Source organism: Neofelis nebulosa, chromosome 18, assembly GCF_028018385.1.
Source record: "Neofelis nebulosa isolate mNeoNeb1 chromosome 18, mNeoNeb1.pri, whole genome shotgun sequence".
NCBI lineage: Eukaryota > Metazoa > Chordata > Mammalia > Carnivora > Felidae > Neofelis > Neofelis nebulosa.
Window position 1 is genome coordinate 32,568,253 of NC_080799.1, and position 20,332 is coordinate 32,588,584.

Consider the following 20,332-nt stretch of genomic DNA (forward strand, 5'->3'; position numbering starts at 1 on the left):
TTGAAATATCCAGAAATAGCCTATTATGCATGATATGTAAACATAACATTATAACTTATATAAGCCCATGTAATATAGGACATGTTATATAGTATATACAAATGTATGTTACATGTGATTAAATTAAAGCTGTTATGTAGAGATCGTGGTAAGTGCCAGAAGAAACAGCCCAAAGAGTTAAAAGCAGTGCTTTAGTGTAAGGTAGGAATTGGAAAAAAGGGCAGACGGGGAATGGTGTTTTTATTATAAACCTTTTGGTAGTAGTTGATTTTTAAAATTCATGGGAATTAGCGATTTGATAAATTTATTTATTTTTAATTTTTTTTAAACATTTACTTATTTTTGAGACAGAGAGAGACAGAGCATGAAGGGGGGAGGGTCAGAGAGAGGGAGACACAGAATCCGAAACAGGCTCCAGGCTCTGAGCTGTCGGCACAGAGCCTGACGCGGGGCTCGAACTCAGACCGTGAGATCATGGCCTGAGCCTAAGTCGGATGTTTAACCGACTGAGCCACCCAGGCGGCCCAGTGATTTGATAAATTTTCACAAATAGATGGATAAGGATTGATCTTGCTTTTCAGGCAGCGTTGTTCAGAAACGGCAGGGTGATCTGGGGCAATTGAGATAAAGGTGTGCCTTCCTCAAGCTAGCTGCAAGCCTGTGTCAAGGGACATGGCTTAGCAAGGGGAGCCAACGCTGGGTTTTAGCTTCCAGGCACCCTGGAGCAGTGCACAACCTATACCACTGTATTAGGCCAGTGATGGTTGGTGAGGCCTTCTGTGTGATGGAACCAGAAGGAAGGTTTTAAACCGTCCAAGTCTCGGGACAGGTTCCTGCCTCATGTTCAAAGTCCATCCTCCTGACCACCACCCCATCTTCCTCTCCTTCCAGATGACTTGCTTTTGGAGGGCTTCAACAACTACACATTCCTCTCCAATGGCTTTGTGCCCATCCCAGCTGCCCAGGATGACGAGATGTTCCAGGAAACCCTGGAAGCCATGGCGATCATGGGCTTCAGTGATGAGGAGCAGCTGTGTAAGTCTTCATGCCTTCAGGCTGGGTTCCCCGCGAGGAGGCCTGGATTCATGCCCTCTGGGCCACTAACATTAGTTAGAGAGCCTTCCCTGGTAAGGACAGATTTCTGCTTGCTGAATTCTGCTCCGTCCCTCCCCACCCCCGCCCGCCAGACACCCTCAAAAAAAAAAAAAAAAAAAAAAAAAAAAAGGAAGAAGAAGGAGGAAAGTGAACATTACCTTAAGGTAGCTTATTGGTGTTTTAGAAAACTGGCTTCATATGTTAGGGCTTTTTCAGTTACAAATTGGCTTAAGCGAAAAGGAAAATGATCTTGCAGAGCTGGAAAGTTCAGGGATATGGGTTTCAGGTACAAGGAGTTCGATGGGCTCAAAGAGTGTCTCTGGAACCTGGTCTCTCAGCAATATTGTCTTTAGGTAGGCTGCAGTTTCTTGGGGGCAGAATGGCTGCTGTAGCACCAGCCCTTACATCCCTTGGGTTTATGTCCAGCATGAAAGAACAGATTGGAATCCCTGCCTGAGTCCCTGAATGGAGTAGGCTGATATTTCTTAGGTGCATATTCCTGAGTTATTCACAATGATCGAGGTTATGGAAAACTCTGAGAGGCTTATGTTATGGTCTCTACTCCATTTTGGAGCTGGAAACAGAGAGGTTGTTGGTCTCGTCAAGAACACATGGGCAGAGGATAGGCGGGGAGTGGGGGGCATATCTGAGGCAGCGGGTTTACTTGTCCTCTTTCTGGAAAGGCAGTTCTGGTGATAGGCCAATACCGATCAATGTCACCAGCCCGTGACCAAGAAACACATTTGGTTCTGAGATCAAGAAAGCCTAGAGAGATAATCTTGGTTTCCACACTGGGCTTTAAGAAATTCTTTGCCTTCTGGGTTAGACGTGCCCCAGTGTTCAAGGTTAATCTCTTTTGGGAACACCAGGACATGGTTGTGGAAAATGTTTCTTCCTTCCCACGCCCACACCCCTTTGGAGCCCCAGAATAGTGCTAGGGTTGCTGCAATGCAGCATAGAGGGAGGGACAGCTTCCCCGGAGATAACTGGGGGCCCAGAAAAAAAGGCTCCGTGGGTCAGTTGACAAATGGGTGGTGGTTGTGTATTTTGGCCAGAGCCCCACATCAGAGCCCAATATTAACAGCATCCCTTCCTGAATGGCATGGGCTCTCCCAGAATGATTCTTTTTATTTGGGACACGAGTCCTTTTTACTTCTGATCTTGGCTTTGGGAAAAAAAAAAAAATTCACGCATGAACAGCTAACGATTAAATACTTGCTGTATGCCAGACATATGTGAGAGCCTCTTTTCAAAAAAAGGCACCAAGGTGTCCAGTTTTAAATAATAATAAAAAATGAAACGAACAAACTAAAACTTTGACCAGTGAGGATTTACTCAATTATCATTGGGCCTTAAGAAAGAAATCAATAGGGTCTTCTAAATTGTTTTAGAACAGTATTGACTCATATGGAAATGGTTCTAATACATTTAAAGTGAAGATGTCAGGTGACACAGCAGTAGAAGTGCTTTATATGCATTATTTAGTATTTTTTTTAAATTTTAATGTTTATTTATTTTTGAGAGAGACAGAGACAGAGTGTGAACAGGGGAGGGGCAGAGAGAGGGAGACACAGAATCCGAAACAGGCTCCAGGCTCTGAGCTATCAGCCCAGAGCCCGACACGGGGCTCAAACTCACAACCCATGAGATCATGACCTGAGCCAAAGCCGGATGCTTAACCGACTGAGCCACCCAGGCGCCCCCATTCGTTAGTATTGAAAGAACCCGACGATGTGGCCACTGTTATCCCCAGTTTGCAGATGAGGAAACTGAGGCACAGAGAAGTGAAGGAACTTGCCCAAGGACACACAGCTGGAAGAGCTAGGACTCCCTCTGGGGCCTCAGGGACTCCCAAGCCCCACTGTGTGGTCCTCTGTGCTCTGTTTTTGTCTGTGGGGATGTGGTTTTTGTCCTTTAAACCCTTCCAAAAATCCCTGTCAGAACCAAGGTATGGGAATTGAGGCTAGAAGGAGACCGGTGTATTCCGACACGTGGACTCGTGGCATTACTAGTCACGTAGAATCCCACTGCAGGATGTTTTGCTTTCTCTGCTCTTTTCAGCTCTCCTGATGACTTTCAAGGAAGAGAGTAGCAGATCGGCACCCACTAAGTCCTCAGCCCCTCTCTGGTACTTGATAATGTCCCCTTTCACCCCAGAGAGCAGACTCCAGGCCTGGCATCTTGCTGGAATTTGATAATATTATTCCTTTTCCTGTATTTATTTTTATAGTTGCCATCTATTTATGGCAAGGGAAGTTGATTTTTTTTTTTCTGTTTTTATTTTCAAGAGAGAGCATGAGCGGGGGAGGGGCAGACACAGAATCGGAAGCAGGCTCCAGGCTCTGAGCTGTCAGCACAGAGTCTGATGCGGGGCTTGTACTCACGCGCCGTGAGATTATGACCTGAGCTGAAGTTTGGACGCTTGACCGACTGAGCCACCCAGGTGCCCCAAGGAAAGCTGATTTTGCATTTGTGAAATCATTTCCTAGTAAACTGCAGGAAAGAGAAGTAAATGAATGATTAGAAAAATGCACAGCAGCCCCAGTTAGAACACCAGAGCTGCTCCCAAGGCCCCACCGAGAAGCCGAAGGAGAATGGGGCTGAGTGGGGGGGGGGGGGATCAGTGCAAGCCCTGGAGCTTCGTGGGGCCCCAGGAACCACCCCCTCTGGTTCCTGGAGCTCTTGTGAGGGACAAGTACTTGCCCAGGCCACACAGAGAGTTAGCAGCAGTAGAGGACTGGAACCATCGTCACATCTCAGCAACTGATGTTTCTTGGGTACTGACCACGTTGAGGTGCTTTGCATTTACGCCACATGACGATCCTAGGAGGGGTGGGTGTTTTGATGGGCCTTCAAATGGTGAAACAGGGGCCCAGAGAGGCTGATACCTGACTTGAGGTCACACAGCCAGTAAGATTAGGGCCAGGATACGAACCCCCTGGCAGCTGATCCATTTCCCAGATGTCCTCGTTTGTAAATGACTCCACTTCCAGGTCCCAGCCATATTATCGTTGGCTGACAATTATTGTGAACAGTGTAGATTTCTGTAGCCCTATACTGCTTGAACTTTGTCCGAAACAACAATTTCTGTACAATCACTAGTTGTATGTCCTTACTATTTCTAGTAAGTTAGGATAAATGCCTAACGATCCAAACTTTTGGAAAGTTTTGCCCGTCACCTAGAATCATCCGTTCTGGGTACCCTTGGCAGTGCTTAGGCCACGTGTTAGAAAACCCTCTTTCTTGTTCTTCTGTAAGTAAGGCCGGTATGTCCGTCCGCTGTGGCTACTCGAACAAATAACCACAGACCTGGTGGCTTCAAACAACAGAAATTGATTTTCTCACGGCTCTGGAGGCCACAAGCCCAAAGTCACGGTGTTGGCACAGCTCGCTCCTTCCGGAGGCTGTCAAAGAAAACCCACCCCGTGCCGGCTTCCAACTGGGCGTGTCCTCTCCTCTTCTGGTACCAGGACACCTGTCATTGGATTTGGGGCCCACCAGGTTCATCCAAAATGATCTCACCTGAGATCCTTGACTTAATTACCTCTGCAGGGCTCTTCTTTCTGTGAAAGTTCACGTTCCCAGCTTCCGGCTGGACACATCTTCTGGGGGCCCGTGTACAAGCCACTGTAGGTGGCTGTTCAGTGTCCGCTGGGCCAGGCTCCTTGCTTGCCTCCACCGTCTGGACAGAAACTTCTTGAAGCACGTGCTTCAGTTTGCACACGGGGAAACTGAGGCTCGGCACGGTGCAGCTGGGGTTTTCTAACTCCAGAGTGCCTGGTTTCACTCACCAGACCACCCCAGACCGGCACTCACCCCAGACCGCCAGCCCTCGCCGCCCTTGCGTTTGGTGTAGCCCCTTCCAGCCACTTTGCTGCCCACTGGTACTCTCTCGGATGGTTCAGTTCCTGTGGCCTGAGTATGGTGGCCCTTCTTCCATTTCTGTGATCCCATTATCGGTACCAGAAAAAGCAGCGCGATGGGGCCTGAGCCCACAGGGAGGGATCGACCTACACAGGCTTCAAAGTTGTTGTAAGTTGGCTCCCAGCATTTAAACATGAGTAGGTTTCACATTAAGAATCTGGGTTTCCATTCGCTTTGGATACATCGGCCTGGGAGCAGCACTGGACTTGCTGCATGACTGGAGTCCAGCTGTACCCCTTCAGGTGGGGCTGTGGCTCCCATGCGTCCCCATAGTCCCCCTCAGTTTGCTTTATTCATTTAGACCAGTGGTTCTTAATTTGGGGAGGTTGGCCTCCTAGGGGGCGTTTTTTGGTCTCAGAACTCAGAAGAGGGAACGCTACTGACACCTAGTGGTGGGAGACTAGGCGTGCTGCTGAACATCCTACAGACACGCACAGAGCAGCCCCACCAGTGATTTATCTGGCCCCCAGTTTCAACAGTGCCAAGGTTGAGAACCCTGAGTTAGACGGCTTCCCTGGGCTCTGGAGTCACTTCAGCAATTCTTAGTTTAAACTTCGAGTTCAGAAACTATTAGTATAGCGGGGCGCCCCGGTGGCTCAGTTGGGTAAGCATCCTACTCTTGATTTTGGCTCAGGTTGTGGTCTTGTATTTTGTGAGATCAAGCCCTGCATGGGGCTCTCTGCTGGCAGTGTGGATGGAGCCTGCATGGGATTCTCTCTCCCCTCTCTGTGTGCCCCTCCCCCACTCTTTGTCTCTCTCAAATACATAAACATTGAAAAAAACTATTAACATAGCACCTAATAGTTTACAAAGCCCGTTTAGTATGGTTTTTTTAATGTTTGTATTAATTAGTCATCTCTCTTTCCATCCATGCATCCATCCATCCATCCATCCATCCGCCCATCATTTAGTCCATCCATTTGTCAATCCATTGATCAACCCATCAGTGTATTGATCCATCCATTGATTTATTTATCCATTGTTTACTCCATTTTCCATCCTTCCTTCCATCCTGCACGCCCCCCATGCATCTTCCCTGTCTCCCCATGTGTATCTGGACCCTTAAGTAGGCTTTGAGAATGCAGAGATGATAGGACAGCCCCCCATTCGCCAGTCACTCATGGTCTTGAGGGGATTTCAGACATAGGCGCCATTTTATTTAAAAAAAAATTTTTTTTAATGTTTATTTATTTTTGGGACAGAGAGAGACAGAGCATGAACGGGGAAGGGGCAGAGAGAGAGGGAGACACAGAATCGGAAGCAGGCTCCAGGCTCTGAGCCATCAGCCCAGAGCCCGATGCAGGGCTCGATCTCATGGACTGTGAGATCGTGACCTGAGCTGAAGTCGGATGTTTAACCGACTGAGCCACCCAGGCGCCCCATAGGCGCCATTTTAATAGTAACATGGGCTGAGTACGGAGTCAGAAGGGCTCCAAGGGTCTGGGGACACATTATTTTGTCTGGAGACACCTGGCTGTCAAGGGGAAAAAAATTTCCCCCTTCTCAATCCTCGCATGAGCATCTTGTATACTTAGCCAGACTACACTGAGAAGCATGGGGATTGTTGCTTTGTTTTGTTGCTTTTTAAATAATTTTTAGTGACATATAATTTACATTTATAAATTCATGTATATCATAGGTGCACAGTTTGATTAACCTTTACAGACTGAATACACCTGTACTGCTAGTAATCATTTTAACTAAGAGAACACCAACAGAGCCCCAAAGCTTCCCCATAGGCATTCTAGTAGTTTCCACCAATGAAGGATAACCATCATCCTGACTTCTAATGCCATAGTTTTTCCTATTCTTGAACTTTCTGTAAGTGGACTTACATAGTTACTTTATTGTTTGCCTTTGACATCTTTTGTTCAGCATCTGTGAACTACAACAGTTTTGTTGTTTATGGTGGTAACTCGTTCATTCTTCTTGCTGTAAAGTGGGGATTGACAAACATTTTCTGTAAAGGGTCGCGTAAGTAAATACTTTAGCATTTGTGGGCCATTTGATCTCTGTTGCAACTGTTCAGCTCTGCCCTTGGAGCAGCCAACCGCTATTGACAATACGTAAATGAATCATTATGGCTGTGTTCCAATAAAATTTTATTGACAACGACAAGTAGTGGGCCAGAGTTGGTCCATCGGCTGCAGTGTGCCAGCCCCTGCTTCACGGTGTTCCTTTGAGCACAAGATTGTCAGCAAGCATCTGAACATATTCTGCTACCCCCAGCCAGGTTTTCTACCCTGTTAGCATGGTATTAGATTAGTTTGCCTCTTTCCTAGACTTAGGAGCTCAGAACTGAGTCTTCTTTCGAGAAAGATGTAGGCTGACTCTAAGGTCCCCAATAACTTGTAGACTCTAAACCTCCACGGCCCCTCGGTGTTGAGGTCTGTGCCTTATCTTCTCTTCTGTCCTCACCCAGCCATACTGAAGGTGGTGTCGTCCGTCCTGCAGCTTGGAAATATTGTCTTCAAGAAGGAAAGAAACACAGACCAAGCATCAATGCCGGATAACACAGGTGCTTGCTGTCTTGTCCCAATAACTGACAACGTCTGTGATGGGAAGGAGCGTTTGGTTGTTTTTTGGATATGGTTATTAACAAGAGCTAAACTAAGTTATTTTCGCTGACTTCTGTCCGAGACTTTTTACTGCTGAAGATCCTACAGTGGGAAGTTCTTGAATCAGAGTGTGGGCGAGGAAAGCTAATAGTTTTAGATCACACAGGATCCTTAGGGACCATCAGTTCTATAACCCCCTGTTTGTTAATTTTGTTAAGCAAATATTTTTGAGCCTGCACCATACGCCAGGCCCTGGCATTCATCGGCAAACTAGACAGGAACAGCCCCATTCCTCACGTGGGGGACACAGACCCCAAGTTTCTCTGCAGTTAGAGTTGCCAGATAAAATAGAAGATACCCAGTTAAATTCAAGTTTCAGATGCACAACCAACATTTTTTATTATAAAATGTATCATTCTATAATATATTGTATGTTCCATGCGGTGTTTGGGACCTAACTATAATTTTTAAATGTTGGTTGTTTCTCTGAAATAAAGGCTTAACTAGGCATCCTGTTTGTTTGCTTTTTTTTTCCTCAATATGCCAGCCCTACCTGCCAATACCTGCAGTGTTTTGTGTTATGGAAAGGTTGCTTGGTTATCTATCCCCCGTGCTTGTTGGTGGCTGAGCCAAATGGATAGCAAGTTCCTGGCTTGTCTACCTGTTGTCTGAACACGCCCCACACAGACTATATACTGCGTTGTTTTTGAAGCTCCCCAGAGCTTACCCTCCACAGGCCCTGCCAGTAGTTTCTGGTGTCACATACTCCGAAATATGGCGAGTTAAAGGTCTCCTCCCACCCAGGAGACAACTTCAGGGAAAGACAAACCAAAAAAAAAAACAAAAAAACAAAAAAAAAAACACTAAACAAACAAAACCAAAAAAACAAAACAAAAACCAAAAAACAACACACCCCTTGCAAAGACAGGGAAAAAAATCCTAAAACCACACCGCGGATCGTCCACCACGCATAGGCAAGCCATCAGACAAGAGTAGCCTTCGTGCTGAGCCAACAGTAAGGTGGATGATGATTTTCTTTTGAGGACGAGTTTTAAGAGAAGAAATACATGAATATTACAAGAATCCACCATCCAGAAGTGGCATTTGTGAATATGTTCTAATACTGCTTGGTCGTTAACATGAAATAATGTAGCCCACGTTGACGTCCCAGTCACCTCCTTGTCTCCCGGCAACCACAGCTGTATGTTACTATGTCCCCTTCCAGTTGTATTTTAGGCTTTTCACACACATGTATCTAAACCATATATAGTGTTGCTTTGTGAGTGTGATTTTAATGTACATAAGTGATTTCACCTGGGAGTCAGCATTCTGCAACTTGTTTTTCTCTCTGCTCACCCTTGTCTGGATCAGGGTTTTTCAACAGTAGCGCCTCCTGGTGTGACAATCAAAAATATCTCCAGACGTTGCCCAATGTCCCCTGGGGGCAAAATTATCCCCAGTTGAGAAAGAGAGTCATTCCTTTTAACTGCTGTTTCGTATTCATGGTACATTTTTTCGCTCCCATATTAATGGACATTTAAGTAGTTTCCGGTATTTTCCACCACACATAATGATGCAATACATATCTTGGCATAGTGGGACACATTTATTGGTAGTTGACCATGTGCCAGGCACTTTATGTGCCTTCCCTCATTTAATCTCATTGGTAACTCAACAAGGTACCAAATGGCTGTGTCTTTATGAACTGAGAAAAGCAAGACTCTAGGAAGTTAAATAGCTTTTCCCAAATCACATGGCCCCATCCTACCCCATCATTGCCACTTAGCAAAACATTGGGGATGACGTCACCAATGACAGCAGCTTTCAGGCCCCTTTCATGCTATGTTCACTACATCATGCTCCATTTCTCAAAAAGTATCAATTGCATACACAGATCACAAGTATCCCAGGTGATGTGCCTTCATTCCTAAGCCTTCTCTTTGGTGATACACTTAATATGCTTTTTTTTCTCCATCCAGCTGCTCAGAAAGTTTGCCACCTCATGGGAATTAATGTGACAGATTTCACCAGATCTATCCTGACCCCACGTATCAAGGTTGGGCGGGATGTAGTACAGAAAGCTCAAACAAAAGAACAGGTAATGATGCATTTGCTGTTTGTTTTTGTGTGTGACATTTATTCCTGAGTTTGCATATTTTTCTGCCGACTCTTCCATCCATCTGTTCATCCATCTATTCATTCACCCATCCATGCTTCCTTCCTTCCATCTCCATCCATCCATCCATCCATCCATCCATCCATCCATCCATCCATCCATCAATCCATCCATCTATACGTTTATCCATCCATTTATTCATCCATTCACCCATCCATACACCCATCTGTTTACCTATACATCCTTCCATCCACCCATCAATTTATCCGTTCAACTATCTATCCATCTGTTCATCCATCCATGGACCCATCCATGCTTCCTTCCTTCCTTCCATCCATCCATCCATCCATCCCTCCATTTATCCATCCATTCACCTATCCATGCATCCATCTGTTCGTCCATCCATCCATCCATCCATCCATCCATCCATTTATCCATCCATTTACCCACCATCCATGCCTCCTTCCTTCCATCCCTCCATCCATACATCAATCCATCTATCCATCCATTCATCCATTCACCCATTTACCCATCCATGCATCCATCTGTTCATCCATCCATCCATCCATCCATCCATTCATCTATACATTTACCCACCATCCATGCCTCCTTCCTTCCATCCCTCCATCCATACATACATCAATCCATCCATCCATCCATCCATTTATCCATCCATCCATTTATCCATCCATCCATTTATCCATCCATTCATCCATTCACCCATCCATGCATCCATCTGTTCATCTATACATCCTTCCATCCACCCATCCATTTATCTGTTCAACTATCTATCCATCTGTTCATCCATCCATGCACCCATCCCTGCTTCCATCCACCCATGCTTCCTTCCTTCCTTCCATCCATCCATCCATCCATCCATCCATCCATCCATCCATCCACCTATCCACCTACCCATCCACCCATCCATCCATTTATTCATTCAACTATCCATCCATCCATCCATCCATCCATCCATCCATCCCTCCATTTATCCATCCATTTACCCATCCATGCATCCATCTGTTCATCCATCCATCCATCCATCCGTCCTTCCATTTATCCATCCATTTACCCACTATCCATACTTCCTTCCTTCCATCCATCCATCCATCCAGCCCTCCGTTTATCCATCCATTCACCCATCCATGCTTCCATCTGTTCATCCATCCATCCATCTATCTTTTTATCCATCTGTCCATCTCTTTATATCTCATCCCTCCAATACTGGAATACTCAAAGTCCCATGTCAGGTTTTGAAGATCTACTACTGAACAAGAACAGCAGAGTACCTCACTCATGATCTCATCCTGCTCTCTTAGTTGTGCATCCAAAGTCAGAGCTAAAAGATACATTTTTAGAAATGACTGTGTACCCTTTCTAGAGGCAGAACTGACTACCTCTAAATTGCCCCTGGGAAGGAACAGGCTCTCTCCTGTTCCAGGTTCCTCTGACAAGAAGTGTTTAATTCTCCACACAGTCATTCCTTAAGTCTGGCCACTCTCTTCCTTACTGCCATTTTTCTACTAGTTACAGAGATGGCATAATTTCTTTTTTTGTTGATGTTTATTTTTCAAGAACTGATTACGGGCAGAAGAGGAATAAAAATCTGAGCTGCCAGCTGGGCTCATATGAAAAGACAGCCCACTGGAGATAAACCTGTTCCCTCACTTCTCCCCACAGGCAGACTTTGCCGTAGAGGCTCTAGCCAAGGCCACCTACGAACGCCTTTTCCGCTGGATACTCAGCCGCGTGAACAAAGCCCTAGACAAGACCCACCGGCAAGGGGCTTCGTTCCTGGGGATCCTGGACATTGCTGGATTTGAGATCTTTGAGGTACAGCTTGGTGGGATCATGACAGCCGTGGTCTCGGCTCTTTGGGCAGAAGCTTCCCCTTGGAGAAGTCATTATTTTGGAGAAAGGCAGGCCGATGACGACTTAGGGTGGGAGGCTGTCTAGCTGAGGTTAGATCCTCGAGGGTGTAGGAAGCGTGTTGGTTTCTGGAAGTGAGATGGCCAGAGCTGCGGCTGGGTGCGACAGGTGAGGCTTGATCCCTGCCACCTCTCTCTTCAGTCCTCCGCCACGAACTCTAGGCAGCCTTCGCTGGGGACAAGCCCTCTCTGGGCCCTGAAATGGCAGACGGGCTCTTGTGGAAAGGACACAAGGGTGGCAGGCAAGGGGCTCTCGCCGGGCAGAGCTCCCCTGGGCCCCGGTGTCCCCTGACCAGGACGCCCCTCCCCCACCCCTCTCGCGGGCGCAGGTGAACTCCTTCGAGCAGCTGTGCATCAACTACACCAACGAGAAGCTGCAGCAGCTCTTCAACCACACGATGTTCATCCTGGAGCAGGAGGAGTACCAGCGCGAGGGCATCGAGTGGAACTTCATCGACTTTGGCCTCGACCTGCAGCCCTGCATCGAGCTCATCGAGCGGCCGGTGAGGGCCCGCCTCTCACTCACATGTGGCCTTATCCACCCGCATGTGGACCCTGCCTTCGCCCCTCCCCACCGAGTCCCTGCGAGCTCCAGCACGCTTCCCTTAACCCACAGTTTGCTGGCAAAGGCATTTCCTTTTCTTATGTCTCTCCCCTCCCCTCCCCTCCCTCCCTTCCCCTTCCCTCTCCTCCCCTTCCTCCCTCCCTTCCCCTTCACTCCCCCTTCCCTCCCCTCCCCTCCCTCCCTCCCTCTCCCTTCCTCTCCCTTCCCTCCCTTCCCCTTCCCTCCCTTCTCCTCTAATTCCCTCCCTTCCCTTTCCCTCCCTGTCTCCCCCTTCCCTCCCCTCCCTTCCTCCCTTCCCCTTCCCCTTGCCTCCCCTCCCCTCCCTTCCCCTTTTCTCCCCTCCCTTCCTCCCTTCCCCTTCCCTTTCCCTCTCCTCCCCTCCCTCCTTCCCTTCCCCTCCCCTCCCTTCCCTTCCCCTTCCCCTCCCCTCTCCTCCCTTCCTTTCTCCTCCCCTGTCCTCCCCTCCCTTCTGCCTTTTCCCCTCCCCTCTCCCTATTCCCTTCCTTGTCTTTCCCCTCTCTGACTCATTCATTCCCAAAGGCAGGGGTCTTTGTTTTTCTCACTGATGGATCCCCAACTCCTAGAACCATGGCCACAGTAGGTGCACAATAAGTCACTGTTGAATGACTATTTACTGAGCACCTATTCTGTGCCGGGCCCTCTCTTAGGGGCCGGAGATGTAACCATGAACAAGATGGACATAGTCCCTGCCCTTCCTGAAGGAGCAGACCAAGAAACAAGACAGACAAAGAAAGCCACTAAAACTTCTCTGATAAGGCCTCTGCGGAGAATGATTTAAGGAGGCCTGCTTTGGACAGAGCAGTGAAGAAATAGTTCTCAGGGTGCCTGGCTGGCTGGGTCGGTGGAACATGTGACTCTTGATCTCGGGGGTCATGAGTTCAAGCCCCACGTTGGGTGTAGAGCTTACATTAAAAAGAAAAGAAATAGTTCTCTAGCAAAGTGAAGACCATTTCTACCAAAGTGAATGGCAGGTGTGAATTTGGCTGTGCTCCTGGCCTGTCTGGGCCACAGAGAAGAACCCTGAGGTGAATTTATATGCAAAGCATCAAATTCAAGCCTGAGATCTTTGTGCTGTTCCGCGTGTACTGTCCACGAGGGGGCAGAATTGCACACGTTCTGTTGGCGCCTGCCCTTCTGTCCTCAGTGTGGGTCCATCGGCCACAGGGCCATTTGAGGATAGACTTGTAGGCGTGGGAGCCATAAATCCATCTTTGTAGGCAGATACGGTCACAGAGGTAGGGGCTGCCTACGGTGTGTTTCGGCGGCCAGCTCTTTCTGGGAAGCCCTAGGCTTGAGCACCCTAGCTGTGATCCCACCCTCCGTGCTTTCCACAGAACAACCCTCCGGGTGTGCTGGCCCTGCTGGACGAGGAGTGCTGGTTCCCCAAAGCCACAGACAAGTCCTTCGTGGAGAAGCTGTGCACGGAGCAGGGCAACCACCCCAAGTTTCAGAAGCCCAAGCAGCTCAAGGACAAAACAGAGTTCTCCATCATCCACTATGCCGGGAAGGTACCAGCCATGGGCCCCAGGGCTCTCCCTGTCCCATCTGGTGTAAATCAATCCAAGCGAGTCCTATGTATGATTTGTCTGAGTGTCTGTAAGAGATATATGTCCTAAGACATAATTATATATCTATTCTAACCTCTGTAACCTATTCCAACCAAGGTAGCCAGGCAATTCTTTCTTGCATAGACTCTGAATCCTTCCCGCTACAACTTAAACCCAACAGGAAGGGCCAACTGGGATGGGATGGCCAATAAACACACCTTCACACCCTTCCAACAAAAGTCTCCCTTATCACAGCCTTGAGTTTCCTATCACGTGCCTGTGCTGTCCAGGGAAATAGATGATGGTTGTTTTCCTCCCCCTCCTCCCCCTGCTCCTCCTCTTCCTCCTCTTCTTCCTCCTCTTCCTCCTCTTCCTCCTTTTTCTTCTCCTCCTCCTCCTTCTCCTTCTTCTCCTCGTTTTTCTTCTCCTCCTCCTCCTCCTTCTCCTTTTTCTTCTTCCCCTCCTCCTCCTCCTCCTTCTCCTTCTTCTTCTTCTCCTTTTTCTTCTTCTCCTCCTCCTCCTCCTCCTCCTTCTTCTCCTTCTCCTCCTTCTTCTTCTTCCTCCACTCCCCCTCTGCCTCTTTTTCCTCCTCTCCCTCCCTCCCTCCCTACTTCTCTCTTCCTCCTTCTTCTTCATAATGATGATCATCATGTGATAGCTGTAAATATATAGGACCTTCGCCCATAGCTCCTGAGGGTCCTGGATAGTGTAGAACAGACACAACTTAGTCTGGCTTGCAGAATCTGAGTATTTTATTCTCTCTCCCCTACCCGCCCCCCAACTGCCGCATACAAACAGGCAATGCCCTATACCAGGGGTTGGCAAACCACAGCCCATGTGCCAAATCTGGCCCACAGCCCGTTTTTGTAAATAAAGTCTTATTGGCACACAGCCACGTCCATTAATTTACATAATGTCTTTGATGGCTTGTGACAGTATGTGACAAAGAAGTTGTGGCCTACAAAACTGAAAACATTTACTATCTGGGCCTTGTACCAAAAACGCTTGCCAACTCCTACCTTATATTCAAGGGAGTGTACGTTCCCTTAAGCACCTAGAGTAACACTTTTCCTTTCCCTACTTTCCAAGTGATATTTTTTAGTTCCCTCTCCCATCAGGCCTGGCTATCATCATAGTAACCCACATCCCGTAATAACCCACCAGAGTTATTTTACAAGTTCTTTCCATTTCACAGTCACAATAATAGCATTAAGAGTTTGGCCACTGTCAGTGTTCAAGTTAGGTATTTAAAAAGCTCTATGTATCCTTTTTCTTTATATTCGTATATCAGAATCTCCAAGTTACCCAAACTACATTCATCACAGATGGGAAATGAGATCCTCAAATGTAATTTAATTGTTGCCCGGTCTTCTCCACATGAGAGAAGATCTTTGGGTGTGAGGGAGAGTGTTTGCCATCCCCCAAAGCCCTACACCTTTAGGAGGTCACAGCCATCCTTCTGGGCTCTGCAGAAAGGAGGCTGCCAGAAGCTTGCTAAGAGAAGGCAAGGATAGCTCGGCAATGGCTACTGTTGGCTGATGCCCCACCATGCACAGGGCCCTTTAACATACTGATCTATCAGTCTCTTCACTGGTGTTTGCGGATTCCCATCATGGCGGCTCTAATGCCATTTCCGCTCTGACCTGGGAGGATCCGGGAGGGAAACAGAAGGCCGTGGGCCCTGCCCTTAGTTTGTAACTGAAGCAGAAACACCTGACCAGTGGTGGGATCCTTGGCAGGTGGACTACAATGCCAGTGCCTGGCTGACCAAGAACATGGACCCGCTGAATGACAACGTGACTTCCCTCCTCAATGCCTCCTCGGACAAGTTTGTGGCCGACCTGTGGAAGGACGGTGAGGCCCTGCCTACTGGCGCTGGAGGACTGGATGCCAAGTCCTCTACCTCCTTGCAGTTACCCCTGGCCTGTTCCCACGCCTCCTCCCAGGATGGGTGGGCCTGTGTGGGGTGGGGAGAGGGCAGTGTGGGCGGGTGTCAGGGATGACTTGTTGACACATTGAGCCACTTCCTGAGTGGTGACCCCTGACCCCTCAATCCCACACCTGGACCCCAGGGGGAAGGTCTTAAATCAAGGCACAGGCTGTAATAGAGGAAACGGTAGTGCAAGGGTCATGGTGAGTTCCCATCTGGAGCCACAAAGACAGTAATCTTGTCTCTGCCCTGCACTAGCTGTGCGATCTTGGACAAGTCTCTTGACATCACTAAGCTTTAGTGTCCTCTTTAGTAAAACCAGGAAGATGACAATAGTTCCCAGCTCTCCTAGGATTATTGTGAGGGTAGAATTAGACCAGAGGCTCAAGCTTGAGCATGTATTAGGATCTCCAGGGCGACGTGTCAAAACTCAGACTGCTGGGCTGTACCCCGGGAGGTTCTGACTCAGCAAGTCTAGGTGGGGCCTCGGAATTTGCATTTCTAACACATTCCTAGGTTCTACTGCTGATGCTCTAGGCACCACACTTTGGTTGCCTCTGAGAACCAGCGAAGAGATAATCCATGTGAAGGGCTCAGCACCTGCCAGACCCATAGGAAAGGCTTAGTACATGCCAGCTGCTGTGATGACTGTTAGGGGCAGTGGGCTTTTCTGCTTTTGTTTCTGGACCTTGGTGCCCACAGCAAATTCTGTCCTTGGCACAGAGCCTGTGGGTGTTGGGCTTATAGGACCGGCCACCCTTGATTTTGGTGTGGTAGAGAATTCTGCACGTGGGGGTCTGCTGTGCCAAATGTCTTCTGAATGCTCACCATGTACCAGGCCCTGGGATGGGGTAATGACATCTCCCCCTGGGATTCCTGACCGATTCAGCAAGTTCCTTCTCTCAAGGAGCCCAAAGTCTTGCAGGAGACAAGACTTTATTACATGGAGCCTGAGTACAAGGAACAGAAATGGAGGATCTTAATGCCAGTGGAGTTGAACTGAACCACCATCAACCAACTGAATATAACTGTCATTTATAGACGGGTTCATCCAACAATGGACGAATACACATTCTTCTCAAGCTTACATGGACTGGCCACCAAGATAGACCACATTCGGGGCCGTAAAACACACCTTAATGAATCTGAAAGAATAGAAAGCATACAGTGTCTGCTCTTAGACCACCATAGAATCAAACTAGAAATCAGTAAGAGAAAGGTAGCTGGAAAATCCCTGTATCCATGGAGATTAGACAAGACACTTCTAAGTAACAGGTGGCTCAGAGAAGAACTTTCTTGTTGTGTGTTATTTATCAAGAGAGATTTAAAAGTACTTTGAACTAAATAAAAATGAAAGCACAACTTAGCAAAATTCATGGGGTGCAGCAAGAGCAGCGCTTTAAGGGAAATTCATAGCAATGCCAGTGGTTTGAGCTTGGCATGCGCAGGACCCACTGGGCTGGTGAAGTCTCTCCTTCTGTTCTGAAAGAAAAAGAACCTTTTGGTGGTTGCAACAACACCACCACATATTCTTTGTTGAGCATTTGTAAATGTGCCAGATTCCTACCTTGGAATACTTACTACATCTTCTGCCCAGAATATTATTTTTATGGATATTTACCTGATCACTCACTCACTTCTCTCAGGCCTTTGCTCAAATAACTTACCAGAGAGATCACTCCCATCACTCTCTTTCCCCCTTTATGCTGCTTTATCTTTCTAAGCATGCCTCACCACTTAGAATATTACTTGTATACATAACATTTATCCTTCTCTTTCCATTAGAATATGTGTAGAGTATGGGCTGGGGTGTGTGTGTAGAGACACAGGGTCTTTGTTCATGGCTATATCCACGGGGCCTGGCACATAATAGGCTCTCAAAAAACATTTGTTGGTAGATGAAGGACTGAAGGCAGGCAGGAGGGGTAAATGCTCTCCATGCCTTATTCACTTACTCCTGCCCTGTAAAGTAGATGCTCTTACTACCCCCATTTTGTAGAAGGAGAAACTGAGGCACAAAATGGCACCAGGCCAAGGCCATGGCATGAGCAGGATTTATTCCTGGGTCTCTGTGACAACATCAGAGAGAATTTGGGCTTTCAGGGGCTTTCAGGATTTCCCAAATAGACAATACACAGAAAGCAATCCTCTGCAACCTCCCTTTACCTATTGCCAGAGGAAAGGTGTTGGCCAGCAAAGGAAAGAAGGGGGTGGTGCTCCCCAGGAGGGAGCAGAGGACTTGGGGTCTCCACACTCTGGTCTTGTGGCCTGTTGTGGGGGTTTGAGGGCTCCTGGGTGGGCCAGAGGCTGACACCAACATTAATGTGCCCCACAGTGGACCGCATTGTGGGCCTGGACCAGATGGCCAAGATGACCGAGAGCTCACTGCCCAGCGCCTCCAAGACCAAGAAGGGCATGTTCCGCACGGTGGGGCAGCTGTACAAAGAGCAGCTGGGGAAGCTGATGACCACATTGCGCAATACCACACCCAACTTTGTGCGCTGCATCATCCCCAACCACGAGAAGAGGGTGAGGCCCCCTGCCCGGCTCCTTGGGTGGTCAGAAGGTCCTCCCTGGGGCTAGCGTCCGGCAGCTTTGGGAAAGGGAGAAGCAGACCGGGGTAAAGGGGCAGGAGGAAAGCTTCCCTCCATACCCCAAGGGCTCCGTCTGACATGGATGGCAGGTTGTCTGAATTTGGTACCCATTCCGCATCCTGGAGACAAAGGAAAGCAAGGGAACAGAAGGGGCTTTCAGCCCTGGAGTTGCTGACCACGGCATCAGGTCCCTCACGCGTTCGTTATTCCAGTCAATATTTACTGAGCTGCACCTGTGTCGGATGCTGGGGATACGGTGCTGGATGAACTGCAGTCCCTGCCTGCAGGTTCGCATCGTGATCTAGTGCAGGGGTGCTCGGCTGGGGCGGTCGTGTCCCCCAGGGGATGTTTGGCCATGTCTGAAGACACTGTTGGTTGTCATAACTGGGAGGGAGCTGCTGTTTGCATCCAGTGCATAGAAGCCAGGGAGGGATGCTGTTAAACACCCTGTGGTGCACCGGGCGGCCCTCACGGATGGAAAAGCAGAGACCAGTCCAGCCCCAGGTGCCAGTGGTGCTGATGTTATGGGAGATCCAGTGGGAGAGAGAGACAAATGAGCTGCTATCACAGTGTAACATGGTAAATTATGAGAACAACGTGTAGCTGGGCTTCCACTCCAGCCTCAGGGCTCTGAGAAACCTGCCTCGGGAAGGAGGAGGGATCCCCTTGGTGAGGTGGGGCAGGCATCCTAGGTAGAGGGACTAGCAGAAGCAAAGGTGCGAGTTGAGAAACGAAGGGTCTAGGTAGGGAAACACTAGGTAGGTCATTGTTTCATGCTGACGTGTGATGGTGTGAGGCCGGGATTGGGGAGAGACAGGGCTGAATCACTTGGCAGGGGCTGGTCCTTGTGGGTTGCCCCGAGCTTGGCCTTCCTTCCAGAGGATGCCAATGGGGGCTTTTGAAAGCAGGGGTATGTCACGATCCGACTGACATTAGAGAAGGGGTATGAGAGGTTGCAGGGGGGAGGCAAGACAACAGTGGGAAGCAGGCGGGGTGCTCTGGGGGTGAGCGGATGGCAGTGGAGAGAAGCGGGTCTGTTGGGAGTTCTTTGGGAGGTCGCTGCTGTCGAACTGAGGAAGGAGAGGTGACGAGGAGAAAGCCGCAGTGTCCAGCCACATGATGCTGGTGTCACCAAGAACCAGAGAGACCTCTTGTGGGCCTGATGAGGTGGGACCCCAGGCCTGAGATTCGGGGCTCGCTGCTCCCGGAGTCCCGGCCCCAGGGGTCCACTGGCCTCCCTGTCCTCGCAGTCGGGCAAGCTGGACGCCTTTCTGGTGCTGGAGCAGCTGCGGTGCAACGGGGTGTTGGAAGGCATCCGCATCTGCCGTCAGGGCTTCCCCAACAGGATCGTCTTCCAGGAGTTTCGCCAGCGGTGAGCCCGCCGGGCAGGCACGGGGTGGGGTGGGGGTACAGGGGCCGTGTGAGCCAGGCCGGGGGGAGGGGAGGCGTTGGGTCAGTGACACCCGCCCTTGTGTCTCCAGCTACGAGATCCTGGCTGCCAACGCCATTCCCAAAGGCTTCATGGACGGGAAGCAGGCCTGCATTCTCATGGTGAGCCCTGCCCCCAGCCCCTCCCCAGAAGTCCGACGGCAAACCTCCCGGCCCCTGGCGGCGTCGCCAGGAGCTCGTGGGGGCGGGACCCTCCTTAACATGCCTCACGTAGGCCCCGTGTCCCAGCTGAGAATGGGAACACCTGTCCCCCTTTCCTCCTCCAGATCAAAGCCCTGGAACTCGACCCCAACTTGTACAGAATTGGGCAGAGCAAAATCTTCTTCCGAACGGGGGTCCTGGCCCATCTGGAAGAGGAACGAGACTTGAAGATCACCGACGTCATCATGGCTTTCCAGGCCATGTGTCGTGGCTACCTGGCCAGAAAGTAAGGATCCCCATGCTGTATCGCCTCCTGGCAAACAGCCCAGACGCGCACACTCCCAGAGGCTCTCAGTCCTCGTGTCCTGCTTCCCTGCTTCTACGACACGGTGTAGTTTCGGAGGCATCCGTGACTGACTGGCTGCTTTTGGTGGCAGAGACAGAAATGGTGCGGCTTTAGAGAC

The 20,332-nt window shown here is 49.1% G+C and overlaps 1 protein-coding gene across 4 annotated transcripts in view; it reads left to right on the forward strand.

The window, feature by feature from the left end:
• Positions 1 to 20,332, forward strand: part of MYH11 (myosin heavy chain 11) — a 123,723-nt gene that overhangs the window by 72,989 nt on the left and 30,402 nt on the right. For all 4 annotated transcript variants that reach the window (XM_058711063.1, XM_058711064.1, XM_058711061.1 and 1 more), the window contains 11 exons: positions 892 to 1,035; positions 7,442 to 7,537; positions 9,557 to 9,675; positions 11,374 to 11,526; positions 11,951 to 12,124; positions 13,542 to 13,715; positions 15,494 to 15,608; positions 18,020 to 18,213; positions 19,529 to 19,650; positions 19,760 to 19,829; positions 19,994 to 20,154. In XM_058711063.1, the coding sequence (XP_058567046.1) occupies positions 892 to 1,035; positions 7,442 to 7,537; positions 9,557 to 9,675; positions 11,374 to 11,526; positions 11,951 to 12,124; positions 13,542 to 13,715; positions 15,494 to 15,608; positions 18,020 to 18,213; positions 19,529 to 19,650; positions 19,760 to 19,829; positions 19,994 to 20,154 (1,522 nt within the window). The remainder of the gene's footprint in view (positions 1 to 891; positions 1,036 to 7,441; positions 7,538 to 9,556; positions 9,676 to 11,373; positions 11,527 to 11,950; positions 12,125 to 13,541; positions 13,716 to 15,493; positions 15,609 to 18,019; positions 18,214 to 19,528; positions 19,651 to 19,759; positions 19,830 to 19,993; positions 20,155 to 20,332) is intronic.